The sequence below is a fragment of the Lissotriton helveticus genome, chromosome 12, assembly GCF_964261635.1.
Source record: "Lissotriton helveticus chromosome 12, aLisHel1.1, whole genome shotgun sequence".
Lineage (NCBI taxonomy): Eukaryota > Metazoa > Chordata > Amphibia > Caudata > Salamandridae > Lissotriton > Lissotriton helveticus.
Window position 1 is genome coordinate 895,581,345 of NC_136073.1, and position 15,785 is coordinate 895,597,129.

Here is a 15,785-nt window from a genome sequence, read left to right on the forward strand (position 1 = left end):
CTGCAATCTCTATCCGACAGAGTGAGGGGATTGTACTCTCGAATTCCCTCACGGTACTGGTACCCCATGCAGTCGACACCCTCCTGAACCAAACCAAGACACAACATCTGACGAGTGCACGACTGACTGGATACGAACTGACCTTGCTTGCCCCCCATATCACCCTGAAAAGATGCACCACACTGAACCCAGCAACTCTGTTACCCTTGCCAGAGAACGATCCCAATGTGCACCCCGTACATGACTGCGTGACTCTTACGGACGAACAGACCAGGAGTAGGGTCGATCTCAGAGACACAGCTTTCCCTGACCCCGACGGGGAGCTGTGGGTGGACGGTTCTTGCATCAAACTCTCCGATGGTACCACTTCCGCTGCCTATACAGTCACCACGGCTCGAACTGTAGTAGAAACAGCCCGCATCACCCAGCGATCTGCCCAGGCAGCGGAACTGATTGCTTTGACGCGAGCCTGCATCCTGGCAACAGGAACCACAGCGAACATTTACACCGACAGCCAGTATGCCTTCGGGGTGGTTCACCATTTTGGGCTCCTCTGGAGGGAGAGAGGATACTTGACCTCACACGGCACACCCATTTTGCACGGGGATCTAGTCTCCGCCTTAATTGAAGCTGTCCTCCTCCCCAGCAAACTTGCCGTTATCAAATGCCAGGCACACAAGAAAGTGACAGACATTATTGGACAGGGAAATGCACTAGCCGACATCACCGCCCGAACGACGGCTGGAAATAGAACGACAACACATATGTACGTGACCAGGTCACAAGCAGAAAACTGGACTGACGCCAAGGACACAATTAGAGACATACAAACGACTAGCACACAACACGAATTGACTGAATGGACACGGGTGGGATTGAAAGACGATGAAGGCTGCTGGCGGACAAAAGACACGAACAGATGGTTGCTACCTGATTCGTACTTGATTCCCATATTAACCATGGCACACTCCCCTGCCCACATAGGATCAGCCCCCATGATCGAACTTGTCTCCAGGGTTTGGCACAATGACAAGATCCCAGATTCCGCCAAACGCCTGGTCCAACAATGCTTAATATGCCTACAACACAACCCCGGGAAAGGAACTGTAGTACCCCGGGGGGGGATTTGGGGTCCCAAACCACCCATTTGAAGTCCTGCAGATGGACTACATCCAGCTAGACAGATGCCAAGGCCTGAAATATGTGCTCGTCGTGGTGTGCGCATTTAGCAAGTGGGTGGAAGCATATCCAACCCGTGACAACACCGCTATGGCCACTGCAAAGGTTCTGTTAAAGGAGTTTTTCCCCCGTTATGGCCTCTGTCGTGTTTTATGGAGTGATAATGGCCCCCACTTTATAGCCAAAGTTATCCAGCTCATCCTAAATGGGCTGGGTATTAAACAGAAATTCCACGCAGTCTTCCACCCTCAATCTGCCGGGCTTGTCGAACGACACAATGCCACACTAAAGCTTAAACTGGCCAAAATAGTGGCTACGACGGGCCTGAAATGGCCAGACGCCCTCCCATTGGCATTGCTATCGATGCGCTCTACCCCCACCCGACATCACTTAACCCCTTACGAAGTTGTCTTCGGTCGACCCATGAGCGTCTGGTCTGCCCCGAAACCAACTTCCATTCATGACGTTCCGGATGTCCTAATGTCTGATTATCTGTACAAATTGACTGAAACTTTGTCTGTCCTTCATCAGCAGGTGCAGCAGGCCATCCCCGATGCTTCCAGGGGTCCGGGTCACGCCATCCAGCCGGGGGACTTCGTGCTGATCCGAAATTTTCAGCGATCAAAGAGTTTGGAACCCCGGTGGACGGGCCCCTGGCAAGTGCTGATCACCACTCGGACCGCACTTCGAGTGGAGGGGAAGAAACACTGGCTGCACGCTCATCACTGCAAAAAGGTCTCTCCAGCCCTGGCCACGACAGACACCGTCAACACCCAAGAAGAGCTCCTGAACCAGGACCGACCATCGTTGAACTGCTACCCTGACACTGAGACACTTGAACTTTCAAAACATCCTGACCCCACTGTGCCATCTCGAGAAGGGTATTTCCTGCGTCGAAAGGAGGGAGCTTCGGCTAAGTAGGCCACGGACTAGGTTAAAGGATCTCAGAACGGTGACCCAAACTACCAAGGGTTACCTGGAGAGAAGCTAAAACTAAGTCTGTGGTCCTGCCCACTACCGAGCACCTTGAAGACGAAGATGATGGAAGCGCCAGATAAGAAGATGATGGAAGCGCCAAATAAGAAGCCGACGGAGACAGCAGGAAATACCCACTACAGAAATCCGAGAATAGACAGACTCCATAGCTCAAAGACAATTGCACTCTTCATCGTAATCCTCCTCTGTTTTCTCCTCATGACTACGCTCTGGATTATGGAAGAACACGCACCTGCTCACGAAACATTCCTAACCACTGCTCAGCCTACCACCATGAAGGAACATTATCTAATTTCGCTCTCTCCTCAACTAAGAGAGAGGCGAAAGGAGTTTTGGAACAACTCTTTCGTGCAGCTACTTCACCAGCACAATCTTGCCACCAATACCACCAACTGCTGGATCTGTGGGTTGCTACCCCATGCCACTGGACATTCAATACCATTCATCCCTTCACCCTTCTCTGTCCACGGCTCCTGCCTTGCCTGGCTGATCCTCCTGCAAGAGAGCTATACGGGCAATGCCACCTCCAGCAGAACTGCAGCACATTCTTCTCATGGGGCCGGGCGAAACAAGACAAAGACACACTTCTGCCCGCTGACCCCCAGCGACTCGATCCAAATGGACATCCCGGCTAAAGAACGAATCGAAATGCAGGTGTTCAACAATCCAACCAGACCCACCTTCTCCTATCTGCGGAAACGAACGGCTGCCACTCTGACTGTGGCCCTGACGGTCATCAACGTCACAGGCCACATGTGTGTAGAAGGACTTGGGACACAGCTGGTGGGTCGCAGCGCTTGCCGCTTTACCAGAACTCTGGATTCCACGGATCCACCTTCCTTTGTGTCATCCCCAAACATGTATTTCATCTGCGGCACGAGGGCCTACACCTGGCTCCCCAAAGGCTGGGGGGGCACTTGCTACATCTCCTTCGTCCTTCCTCCAACTTATGTGGCCCCAGCGAATCACCACAGGCAAAAACGAGCCAAAGACGTTGAGCAAGCCGACTCAACAGGGGCGCAGTTCCTCGATGCTATGAAAGGACTCGTCCCCCTCTGGGGCCCGATGGCAAACAGCCGTGCCATCCGACATTTGACTCAGGCAGTCGAGACAACCATGAACATCACAGCGGGCATCTTTGCCAACAACACTGCCGAACTCCAAGCGGTCCGTTTGGTGGCTCTCCAGAACCGCCTCGTTCTAGATGTGGTTCTGGCGGACCGTGGAGGAGCATGCCGCATTATTGGGTCCAGCTGTTGTACATACATACCGGACAACTCACCCTCAGTGTACAAAGCCATCGAACATCTTCACAGACTCTCTTCGGAAGTTCACCAAGAGCAAGAAGAATGGTCGCTTGGTGGTTGGTTCTGGGACACCGTCAAAAGCTGGGGCTGGAGACTACTCACCATTATCATGATTCCCGTAGTTGTAATATGTGGCCTATGCTTAGGAATTCAATGTCTGCCACCTGTGTGTTCTCTATGTGCGAGTTGCATTTTTCCCAAAACTGTGGACATTGGAAGCGAACATATGAGAGCATTGTATGATACCGAAGTTAGAAATTTGATGAAAATTGACATTGAGTAAAGCAAGGTGGCTAGATATGTTGAAAAGGGGGGACTGTTGAAAGTTGGACTGAGACCGTCAACATTATCGGCGCCCTCTTGCTCTCCTTAACCTTTTTGTGCGCGTAAAACGGCCGCCATTTTGAACACCATGGCTTCCCTGCTCCCGCCGAGAGCCAGCGCGCCTCTCTCCCACTCCTAGCTTCGCCGGCATCCCCCACATACTGACAACCCCCCTGCCTGCACCTGCCGCGAATCATAAAACCCCTCTTCAGCGCTGCTCTACGCCAGGCCCTCGTCCTGTTCCCAGCGCGACACCTCCCTTCTTCCCATTTATGATCCCCGGCCCTTTGATGCAAACCCCTTTTCCCCGTGTGCCCGTTTGTCTTCCTCGTTCCCAGGCCGACACCCAGCTCTGCCGATACTGTTCCTTGCCCCTCCCCGTGCAATAGAAAGTTTCCCCCCAGCAAGGGATCCCCGGGTTGATCAAAGCCCCCCGCCCTACGAGATCCGATCAAACCCCACACACTCCGTGAATCGGCGGAATATCCAGCTGCGCGATGATCATCACCTGTTGTGAACGGGGCGGGGACTCCCACTGTAACCTTGCGTGGGAACGGGCTGGGAAGGGGGGATTCGGAGGATGTCTTTCCGTACATCAAAGTATCGACGAGAATGTGTTACATGCAATAAAAAGATAAACTTGTGTATAAGAGGCCAGGCCTCAGGGATGCAGTTAGAGCACCTCAGAACGATACCTTCTGTCCGTTTCGTTGTGTTCTCCTCCGGAGAGAATAAAAATCTTGTTTCCTGCCTTCCAGTCTCCAGCGCCTGCCTCTTCAATAGTTTAACTTCTTTGTGGGTTCAAGAGGCGACACCGCCGGGCAAATACTTAAGGATCTTATATTCTGGTTGGTAGTGCCCCCCAATTATTTTCTACAAACCCACTCTTACATTTGCCAGAGCATTCACAATGTGAAACCTAGTCCTGTTATATTGTTCCTGGGGAGGGGGGGGGGCCTTCATGTTGCCTTCACACACCATGTAAATGTAAATGTACAGGAATTTATATAGCGCAAATCACCAAGCGGTTTCTAAGCGCTTGCTTAGGGAACCCGTCCTGGTATTCCCATGTGAGATAACCCCGGCAGGGTATCCGCAAGGTGAAAGCCAGGCATCCCGCCGCGAGGGGCCGTTGTGGAGATTAAGCAAGCTATTGCCCAGAGTCGCAGAGTGTGAACCCGTGAATCGAGCAGGCACCGGAGTGAGACTCAAGACCCCGCCGAGCCGGGAATTGAACCCTGGTCCCGGGCGGACCTCTGCTTCCAGGTCTGCCTCCTCTAACCAGTGAGCCACACTTCTCCATGTAACAGCAATCAACCATGAAGAACTACTGGCTTTGACAACTTCTTTCACATACAATAATCCAGGCGTACTGCCTTTGTCCCACCTTCTCATAATAAACAGATCTGTGCTGCGGAATCTGACATGAATGCTTTCCTACAGTCTTTCAGGCCTACATACAGCCTGTATAGCTGACGTCACCATAACCAACTCAGGCCTACCCTATGGAGGAGCATAATCTGTGCAACACAGGCACTCTTTTTCAGTGGAAGGACACAACTTCTGCCCAATCAAATGCAGAAAGGAAGGAAATCAAAAAGAGGCGACCTATGCACAAACCAACATAATACCCACTGCTTGAAAATGGAAGTCTGAAAGTGCAGCACTGTTATCTTCAGCACTGGGAAGTGCTGGTACTCTCACCTTAAAGTGCTGCGCCATCCTGAGAAGTGCCGGTACTCTCACCTTAAAGTGCTGCGCCATCCAGAGAAGGGCTGGTACTCTCACCTTAAAGTGCTGCGCCATCCTGAGAAGTGCTGGGACTCTCACCTTAAAGTGCTGCGCCATCCTGAGAAGTGCCGGTACTCTCACCTTAAAGTGCTGCGCCATCCAGAGAAGGGCTGGTACTCTCACCTTAAAGTGCTGCGCCATCCTGAGAAGTGCCGGTACTCTCACCTTAAAGTGCTGCGCCATCCTGAGAAGTGCTGGGACTCTCACCTTAAAGTGCTGCGCCATCGAGAAGTGCTGGGACTCTCACCTTAAAGTGCTGCGCCATCCTGAGAAGTGCTGGGACTCTCACCTTAAAGTGCTGCGCCATCCTGAGAAGTGCTGGGACTCTCACCTTAAAGTGCTGCGCCATCCTGAGAAGGGCTGGTACTCTTAGCTTAAAGTGCTGCGTCATCGAGAAGTGCTGGCACTCTGCATGCCCACACGTGTCTGTCCATTTAAAGCACTGATCGAGGTCCCAGGGCTCTGAAGTTTTCCAACAGTCTGATCCCTGAATGCACATCCCCCCTTCCGTGGCGTCACGGGGGTGCACGTCACCGACCCCTGGGGGAGGTCAGGCTGCAGGAAGAGCCAGGAGGAGGAGCTACAGAAGGGGGGGAGGAGCTTCGTGCAGGCGGAGGAGCTGCAGGCGGCGCCCCCTCACGGGGTGCCAGGGTCATGCAGGCAGACCCTGTGGCAGACAGCAGCTGCTCTGCACAGTGCATATCCTGCTGTGCGCCCTGCAGCCCCAGCCCTCCGCTGGAGGAGCTACAGAGGTGGGGGGAGCTTCAAGCAGGCGGCGCCCCCTCGAGGAGACACAGGGTCACGCAGCGCCCCCCTGCACACAGCGCCTCCTGCTGCCAGCAGTGGCCAGGGGGGCTGGCGTTTGCCTTCACTGGTGTCCAGGCGTGTAAACAAGTGTGCATGAGCCCTGAGCCTGCTCACGTTTTAATTTTATTTTATTTATTGCAAATTTTATATAGCGCAGACTTTACCCAAGGGCGTCAGAGCGCTTCACGATAGAACCAAGTACGTGACATAAGGAAAGGTACATACCTACACGTTACAGGTACAAACGAGATACATGAATAAGTAAAATAAAACAATAGCTGGCAGACACACAAAGCTCTAAAACACATTAGAATTAGGGTGGCAAAGACATAGATTACATATTTACAACATTGTAAGAACTTCCTTGAGGGACAAGAAAAGGGGTGTATTAGTTCTGGAAGTGTCTTTGGAAGAGAAAGGATTTGAGGTCAGTTTTGAAGGTCCGGGTAGAGGTGGTGGTACAGAGAGGTGGAGGAAGCGGGTTCCAGATTCTCACCGCGTTGCCTGAAAAGGACTGGGCCATCGATCTTTCCTTCTTGAAAGTGGGAGGTTCAAGCAGTAGATTCTCCGCATTGCGTGATGGTCTAGAGCCTCCAGAAATTTTACGTTTATTCGCCAGGTAGCGAGGAGAGGAGGAGTGCAAGGCTTTGTGGGTGATACAAGCCATCTTGTAGATTGATCTTGCCTCGATGGGGAGCCAGCGGAGGGTGGATAACATGGGTGTGATGTGGTCGCTTCTTTTGGCCCCAAAGACAAAACGAGCTGCTGAATGGAGAACAGACTTAAGGGGGGACAGGTGGGATTTGGGGAGGCCAGAAAGGAGAGAGTTGCAATAATCCAATCTAGAGAGAACCAGAGATTGCCCCAAGGTTTTTAGGTCTTTCTCCTGAAAGAAGCGACAAATCCCCCAGAGAAGGCCCAGTTGGTATCGTGCATTCTTTGCAATGGAATTGATGTGGGAGTGTAGATTGAGCCTTTTGTCTAGTATGACACCCAGGGATTTAGCGCTGTCGACAATGATAGGTTTGTTGTTCAGTAAAGTCAGCTTATCCAGCCAAGATTGAACAGAAGGAGGAGAGAGTGAGGTAGAGAGGAGGAGAAATTCAGTGTGTAGGATTCAGAATGAGTTGACGAGCTAACATCCAGTTTTGAATAGACTTGAGAATAGTTTTGAGGGATGAGTCGTCGGGTGCGGAAGACACCTTAAGGTAGATTTGGGTGTCATCAGCATAGAGGTGGTAAAGGGTCCCAGATTTACTTAGATTTCCCAATGGTTCCAAGTAAAGATTGAACAAAGTGGGTGCGAGGATAGACCCTTGAGGGACGCCTTTACGTATCGCCATTGAAGACTAAAGGCTGCTCGCTATTTTAATCACTTGAGATCTGTCTGAGAGGAATGAAGCAAACCATTTAAGCACTGTGCCTTTCGAGCCCATTCTCTGTTTTAAAGTGTTAAGGAGAGTGTTTTGATTAACAGTGTCAAAGGCTGCAGAAAGGTCGAGAAGCATCAGAAGACAAGACTCCCCGAGTCAAGCACACGCAGGGCATCGTCGATCACTTGCAGCAGGGCTGTTTCAGTGCTGCAGTCTTGCATGAAACCAGACTGGAATTCGTCGAGAAGATTGTTAACCTTAATATGTAGGGAAAGTTGTTTCTCTACACATCTTTCTGTGATTTTTGCAAGAAAAGGGAGGTCGGTGAAGGGGCGGAAGTTGTTGAGCTCGTTTGCATCAGCGGAAGGTTTTTATTTTTTAGAAGTGGCGGTAACCTGTCCTGGTTTAAGGGCACCAGGAAGGGAGCCTTGGCTGAGGAAGAGGTTAACTAGACTCGTCCAAAAGGAAAGAGTGTGGGTGCAGAAGTCAATGGTGATGTCACTCGGGATGGGACCGGAAGAGTGGTTAGAGTGTTTCATTTCAAGAATGCATTTGAGGAGGACATCTTCAGATATGACGTCAACGTTCTGCCAAATGACTAGGGATTTGCGATCCTCTAGTGGCTGAATGACCTAATCCACCAGTGATTTCACTTTTTCATCAAAGAATATAGCAAATTCTGCTGCTTTTTTGGAAGATCGTCAGGCATGTAGGTTGAGGCAAATAGTATTGGGTCTGTTTTTGGCTGAGAGGTGAGTGTAAGGCGACTGGCACCAAGTAGAGCGGGGAGAATTGACCTAGAAGGTAGTTGAAGAGAGAGTGTGGTTCTGCTAGGCCCGGGGGATGGAGAAGGAAGAGATTGCCGGGGGGATACAGGGTTGAGCGGCAATACTAATTTACTTTGTGAGTGGAATGAAGAAATCTGGATTCAGGGCATGCAGCTTGTCCTCAGCCCTGCATACACACGTGCAAGGGCGTATTAAGTATGTATTTGAATTGAAGACCAGACCTATCCAGGATTTATATCATGACTGTTTTCTGTTTCTTCATATTTCTGACTCCTTCCCCACACAGCGCCTCGGGTTGGGGAAAGATCTTGGTGGGGCTGGGCATGCACGATGGCTGCTCAGGACTTACAGTAATAGGGGGGGTTGCACCGCCCACCTGTGATGAGGACCGGAGGGGAAACTAGAACTTGGAAAAATACATTTCCAGTGACCAGAGAGAGACATCTTTTTCTTAAAATAAGAGTCCCAGCAACAGTGAAAAATGCTCATTTCAATTAGAGGACAAACTACATGTCCCAGAAGCCCCTGCTTCGAGCCCATCTGCTGCAATGTGTAGCAATTGTCTCTCAGTTGAGGGTGAGGAAATCCCACATTCAGGTAACGTGACAGCTCACCCTGGCCTGAGGACTCCCCTGAATGCACAGACACCTCATCAGGGGCGTCCAGTGGGTCTCCGCGGTGGGGCTATCACTGCACACCACAGGGTGACCATCTGACACGGGTGCACATTCAGGACGGTGAGTGTAAAAATTCAGGATATAAATTCAGGACAGAACGTCAAAATTGAGGACAAAAGGTACGTTTTACAGACACATCGGTGCCATGGTGAGATGTAAAGCGGCACGCATCGGATGTCGATAATTGGGACCTGCAGTGCCGGACCGGAGTGCAGCCCTCCGAGTGGGCAGCTTAATGCGTCAGATCACATCGGGCATTTCCATTTCTGTTCATCTGGTGATGACTGGCATAGGGGCTGGTACAGTACTGACTGATGGATAAGACCCATAGCGGACAGGTCTTGTGTGAGGGTAAGAGCATTAAGCAGGAAAAGTTAGTTATTGACCAGCCAGCAAGAGCTATTGTTGGCTGGAGACTGCTGAGTGTTATTTTATTTTGAGGGTTTTATATAGCGCGAACAAGACTCTTGCGAGCATCAGAGCGCTTTACAGGTCATAATTAGAAGTCAAGATAAATATACAAAGAACAACATAATAGTAAAAAATAATTACGATGGATAGACATAGAGTTCAAGTGTATGGTATTATTGTAGGTCAGAGCGGTTAGATAGGAGTTGGCATTACTATATAATGCCCTGACTAGCCATATATCATCCCACCCTATTTTACCTGTATATGGGAAATAGTACACTGATTGGGCCGTTACACTTCTGTGAGCTTTAAACTGCAGATTCTCACTGATGCACAGAAGTGTGCTACAGACTAGAAACTGCATACGCTGTTGAGGCATTATTGTAGGGCAGAAGGAGGCAGTGTCTTTCACATACAGAACATTTTACATGTGGCCGCAAAATGCTAACATGCAGCTTTACTAATAAAATTATTTAGCGCAACAAATACTAATGTGTGGAAGTGTGGTTTTGGCAAATATGCATCATTTGAACATCACCAAGTAAAGTGTTTGGATTGTTTTGATCCTATTAAAACTCTGTTTCCATCACACTTCTGAATTACAAACAAGTGGTCCATTTGTGGTTTCCTAACTGCTGATATGTTTTGAAACCTTTGCACAGTTCATTTGTAGATATTTATATCTATTAAAAGTACAATAAAAAAGCAAGTAGGTCTACGCTCTCGTACCCTGGACATGGAATCCCTGGCCGCAAGAGGATTTCACGAGTCCCAAAGCCTCCCGCATACATTGCATAACATCAATCCTCATGTAAATGTGAATGTGTTTGTATTTATATAGCGCCTTCTACCCAGAGGTCTCGTAGCGCTGCACTCATACCGCTGTGGAACCCATCCTGGCTTTCCTGTGAGATGTCCACTCCTGGGCACCCCCAAGGTGCAGCCAGGCATCCCAGCGCTGTTGGGGCCGTTGTGGAGATTAAGCAAGCTATTGCCCAGAGTTGCAGAGTGGAACACATGATTAGAATAGGCACCGAGGCGAGAATGATCAGGTCCAGGGAGATTGAGTCCAAGAGCAATCGAGGCAGGAATTGAACCCTGGTCCCGGGCCAGACCTCTGCATCAGGATCTGCCGCTCTAACCATTGAGCCACGCTTCTCCACTCATCTTACGCAGGCAGTGGGGAGACAAGCCCTACATAGGATCTTAGCAGCCAGACTACATCCCCTCTCCCTTAAAGAGTGATACCCCACCAGGCCAGCGAGGCCAGTGATCACGCAGTGCCGGCTCTGCAAATACAAACGTGAGTCTTTGGCCCATATTTTACTCTGCGTTTAGCCGACAGAATCTACCTCAGGCCCATCCTGCTTCAACTGGGCACACGCACCGCAAAGGAGGCAGTCCATCCACTTTACACGCTGGACACAGTGAAGCACATGGCTACCTTTGGCAAATTTGTCCAACATACCCGCATAAAATTGATGGACACCTCCCCTAAGCAATCAGGCAGGCACTCGTGTGGCGGCTGCACACTACCTTTCATCACCTGATTGTTTTTATCTAAGCATGAAAAAGAAAATCTTAACAATTGCTGTGTATATAGATTCATCTCTTTTTAGATTTGGGATTTTAGACCTCTAGATTTTAATTCCATTGTATGCAGTGTTCTTCTTTTTCTATTGTAATGGTTTTGAGTAACCACACAAATAAAGCTTCATTCATTCATTCACACTTCTGAATTACAAACAAGTGGCCCATGTGTGGTTTCCTAACTGCTGATATGTTTTAAAAACTTTGCACAGTTCATTTGTAGATATTTAGAAGTTGTGTGTTACAAACAAACTGACAGCTTGCGGCCTTTGTTTTCACACCCCCCAGAAAATTTGCAAAAACATGGTGCATTCTACAACACATTTGTCATTCTATATTCAATTGTATTAGTTCTAAAGCACAGTAAATGATGCCCTTAATGTGCAGCAGGATACAACAGTCTGTTAAATATTAGATTACGATCTGAACATTACCAACGCCATCTTGTCCTTCTTAGGCCTTTGCGAGCGCGTAAGCGGCAGCCATTTTAGACACTGTGGCCAGTTCGTAATATTGCCGATCGCCTGCACGTCTCCCCGACCCCGCAATCAACCCTACGCGCTGGCAGCCCCCAAGCGCACATGCTAGAGTCATAAAGCATCCTCAGCGCGACCCTGCCCCGGAGCCACTTCCCGTACCGTGCCCACATACCCTTTCATCCCTTGCGCACGACCAGGCCCTTCGACAATCTCCTCCCCTGCACCTGGCTGCTCGATCCGATCCCAGGCCATAACCAACCCCTGCGGATACAGTTTATTGCCCCATACAGTAGGATTCTGCCTCTCATCAAAGGAGCCGGAATTAATCAATGCCACAACCCCATGAGATCCGACAGATAGCGCGTATTTCAACTCCTGCCGGAAGGCCCAGCTGCGCGATAGCAATCACCTACTGAGACCGGAGGTGGGGGTACAGTACTGTCGATATGTGTGGGAACGGGCCTGGAGCGGGGATTCCAGAGATGGTTTATAATGCATCAAAGAAATGTCAGGAATGTGTTACACTGTAATAAAGAAATAAACCTGTGTATAAAAGGCCAGGCCACAGAGATGCAGTTAGAGCACCTCGAAACGATGCCCTGTTAGTCAGTCCTGACGTGTTTTCCTTCGAAGAATAAATCCGTTTCCTGCTTTCCAATTTCCTGCGCCCACCTCTTTATTTGATAACTACGATTGAACTAGAGGCGACTAACGCCAAGCAGTGCTTGAGGATATCTGGGGAAAATCTGCTTCATTCTAACAAGTCTTTGATGGGGCTCTTCTATGATTCCCCCACTATCACCAAAAGTACCTCTCCCTGTATTTCATTTGTTTCTATATGTATGTATGTTTTTGAGCTTGTAAAGGGCACTGCTACCCGTCCGTAGGTTTCCTGGCGCTGTATAACTCTGGGGAACCCGTCCTGGCTTTCCCTGTGGGATGGTCCCTGCTGGGAGTCCCCAAGGTGGAGCCAGGCATCCCCGGAGTTGATGGGGCCGTTGTGGAGATTAGGCAAGCTAATGCCCAGAGTTGCCGAGTGGAACCCCTGATTAGAGTAAGCACCGAAGCGAGAATTATCGAGTCCGCTGACCCAAGTCCACGACCCTGCCGCGTCGGGAATTGAACCCTGGTCCCGGGCCGACTTCTGCTCCCGGGTCTGCCGCCTCTAACCAGTGAGCCACACTACTCCACAATAGCGCCTCTCATACCAGAATAGGGTGCTAGAGTACTTTACATCACACACATTGCACAGAGACAATGAATCATATGTGTGTGAATCAGCGTATAGCAAATGTTACATAAGGCAACGGGAACTTTAAGGTGTAGGATGCATGTCGCCCATTCTGGTAGACATTTTGTAAGACTGCTTGGTCTGAAGAAGCACAAACTCAGGATCCAGAACATAACACAGGCGTTAGCATGTAGCTCTTTGATGGCAGTTCATAGTTCACTATGCACGATTACATATGTAACTAATGAACTGCATGGTAACAAAAGAATCTCAGTGACCAAAGCCTTAAAAGCAAAGCAGTAACCACTGACATGTGCACATAAAATACTGTTCTTTGATATGCATGGTACATATACTTTGCAGCAGGCATATTGACCCTTTACTACCTTGGATGATTAAAAAAAAGCCACTAAACAAAACTCCCATCCCTCTGCAGTGGGTACATTAGTCACAAGTTATCGTGACACTTTTATTGTTACCTGAAAACTGCTGGATATTCAAGGAACTTTGCAGTGCCAGCCCCCAGTCACAAAACTGCCCCCCCAACCTTCCAGGGAAAAACGCAATGCCAGATACTGCCAGTCTTGCCTTGCTACCACCCTCCAATGGTGCCCCTCATCTTCACACAGACCCTCTCTCATGTTTATTTAATTTCTTTTATAGTTCTACTCATCCGACGTATGTACGGCAGAGTGTCGGAGTGCATTACATCACACACATATTATAGAGAAACAACGACTCATAAATGTGAAAGTCAATGTATAGAACATGTTACTTAAGGCAATGAGGACTACAAGGTGTAAGAGTCAGATGTCATCCATACTGGTAGGCAGTGGCGTAGTGTGGGCGGGGCACAGGGGCGGTTGCCCTGGGCACAATATTCTATGGGGTGCAAACTTTTAAAAGAAAAAACAAATTGCGGGGGAAGGGATTCGAGTCACGTCTGTGCTGTTGTCTGCAAGTGCAGGTTATGTTGTCATGCCCGCCTTTCCTTGCAGAAGGGCTGCACAGAGCCGTGCCCCCATGCATCTGTCATGGCCTTGGGGCAGGTGAAGGACAGCTCGTGCCGCTTCCTGGTGGCATGGGGGCATGGGAGCAGCGCCACCCAGCAGAACAGCAGAACGTCTCTTGTGGCACCGCAGCACCGTACAAGTAGTTAGTTTCTCCTTTTTGGCATGCAGAAGGAGCATTTCAAGTCTGAGTTCCGCTCTTGCTGCGTGACGTCACGTGTTGGTTTGGGATGGCGGGTTGAGTCACACGGAGGTGTGGCATTCATTCATTCTTTCATCCATCATTCAATCTTTCACCAATCATTCTGTCCTTCTATCTACTTTTGAACCATCTTCCTTCTTCCTGCCCCTGCTAAAATCCTGGAAAATTCATCAACACTGAATTGATGAAAACGTTGACTCCCAGGAGATCTTAGACCGCTCGCACAATGGGTTTCGTGCCGGACACAGCACAGAGTCTGCCCTTATTGAAGATATTTGCGCGCAGGTGGATCAGGGACGTTCCGCGGTGTTGCTTATGCTCGACCTGTCGGCAGCATTTGACCCCGTCTCCCCGGTGTGCATGGTTCAGCGCTTGCAGGAAGTGGGAGTCTCGAGCAAAGGCGTTGCAGCTTCTCCACTCCTTCATGTCAGGGAGAACGAACACTGTCAGCTGCGGAGGCTTCAGTGCAAGGGCCGATAGCCTTCCCTGTGGGGTCCCCCAGGTTTCCTCCTTGAGCCCCACTCTCTTTAACCTTTATGTGCCCCCCTGGCCGAGCTGGTGAGATCATTTGCGTTTCCGGTGCTTTCCTTTGCGAACGAAACGTGAATCATTGTTTCCATCTCTAATGGCTTGCAAATGGTTGCAGGAAAATGCAATCAGTGCATGACCAGCATTATCCATTGGATGAAGGGTAACTCACTTAAGATTAATGCTGACAAATCCGAGGTACTGGTATTTGACTCGCATAGTTCCATCTGGGCACCTGCCTGGTGGCCCACCGACTGCGGTCTCCTCCCTGTACCGGTCAGTACAGCAAAAAATCTGGGGGTCATTTTCGACGAGGGTCTGACCTTCGACGCTCAGGTCAGCCGCACTGCCAGCACCTGCTTCTATATCTTAACCCCTTCCGCGCTCATGACGGGCTGAGCTCATCATGAGTTACGACACTCGTACGCTCATGACGAGCTGAACTCGTCATGTAACGCAGCTTTAAAAAAAACACAGCGCACAGCGGGAAAACCGCTAGCGCGCATGCGGTTAAGAACACTCAGAAAGGTGCTGCTGTATATTCCACCTGAACTGCATCGGTCCACCATCATTGCACTGGTCACCTCCCGACTGGACTACTGCAATGCTCTGTACCTCAACATCAATGCGGCGTCCCTGGACAAGCTTCATGTTGTACAGAACGCAGCGGCCAGGCTGATCCTTAACATCCCTAAGCACCAATCAGCTGAGGAGGGGATTCACAGCTTGCACAGGCTCCCCAATAGGAAGCGAATCCCCGTCAGGGTCCCGAGCATGTTCTATAAGGCCCTACACAGCAAAGGCTCATCGCAGTCAAAAACCATGTTCAAAGGGTATATCCCCGGGAGGTCCCTGAGATCCTCCACCCAGAAAAAGCTGGTCTCTCCAGGATTCAGCTGGGCCAGATGGGGCGGTCGCTCCTTTTCTGTAGCAGCCGCCAAACTTTGCAACTTGCTGCCTTCCGCCATCTCTAACCCGGATTCTCTTCCGACTTTCAGAAAATCGCTGAAAACATGGCTTTTGTCATCCTAGTACGCGGCTACGTGCTTCTTTCTTCTCCTCTATCTGCTCAGCGCCTTGACACCTTTGGGT

At 50.0% G+C, this 15,785-nt stretch overlaps 1 protein-coding gene across 1 annotated transcript in view; it reads right to left on the reverse strand.

Annotated features, from left to right (window-relative positions):
• LOC144798190 (uncharacterized) overlaps positions 1-5,738 on the reverse strand; it is a 204,520-nt gene extending 198,782 nt beyond the window's left edge. The window contains exon 1 of the mRNA XM_078668938.1: positions 5,595-5,738. Within this exon, the coding sequence (XP_078525064.1) occupies positions 5,595-5,738 (144 nt within the window). The remainder of the gene's footprint in view (positions 1-5,594) is intronic.
• Positions 5,739-15,785: the final 10,047 nt, after the last annotated feature.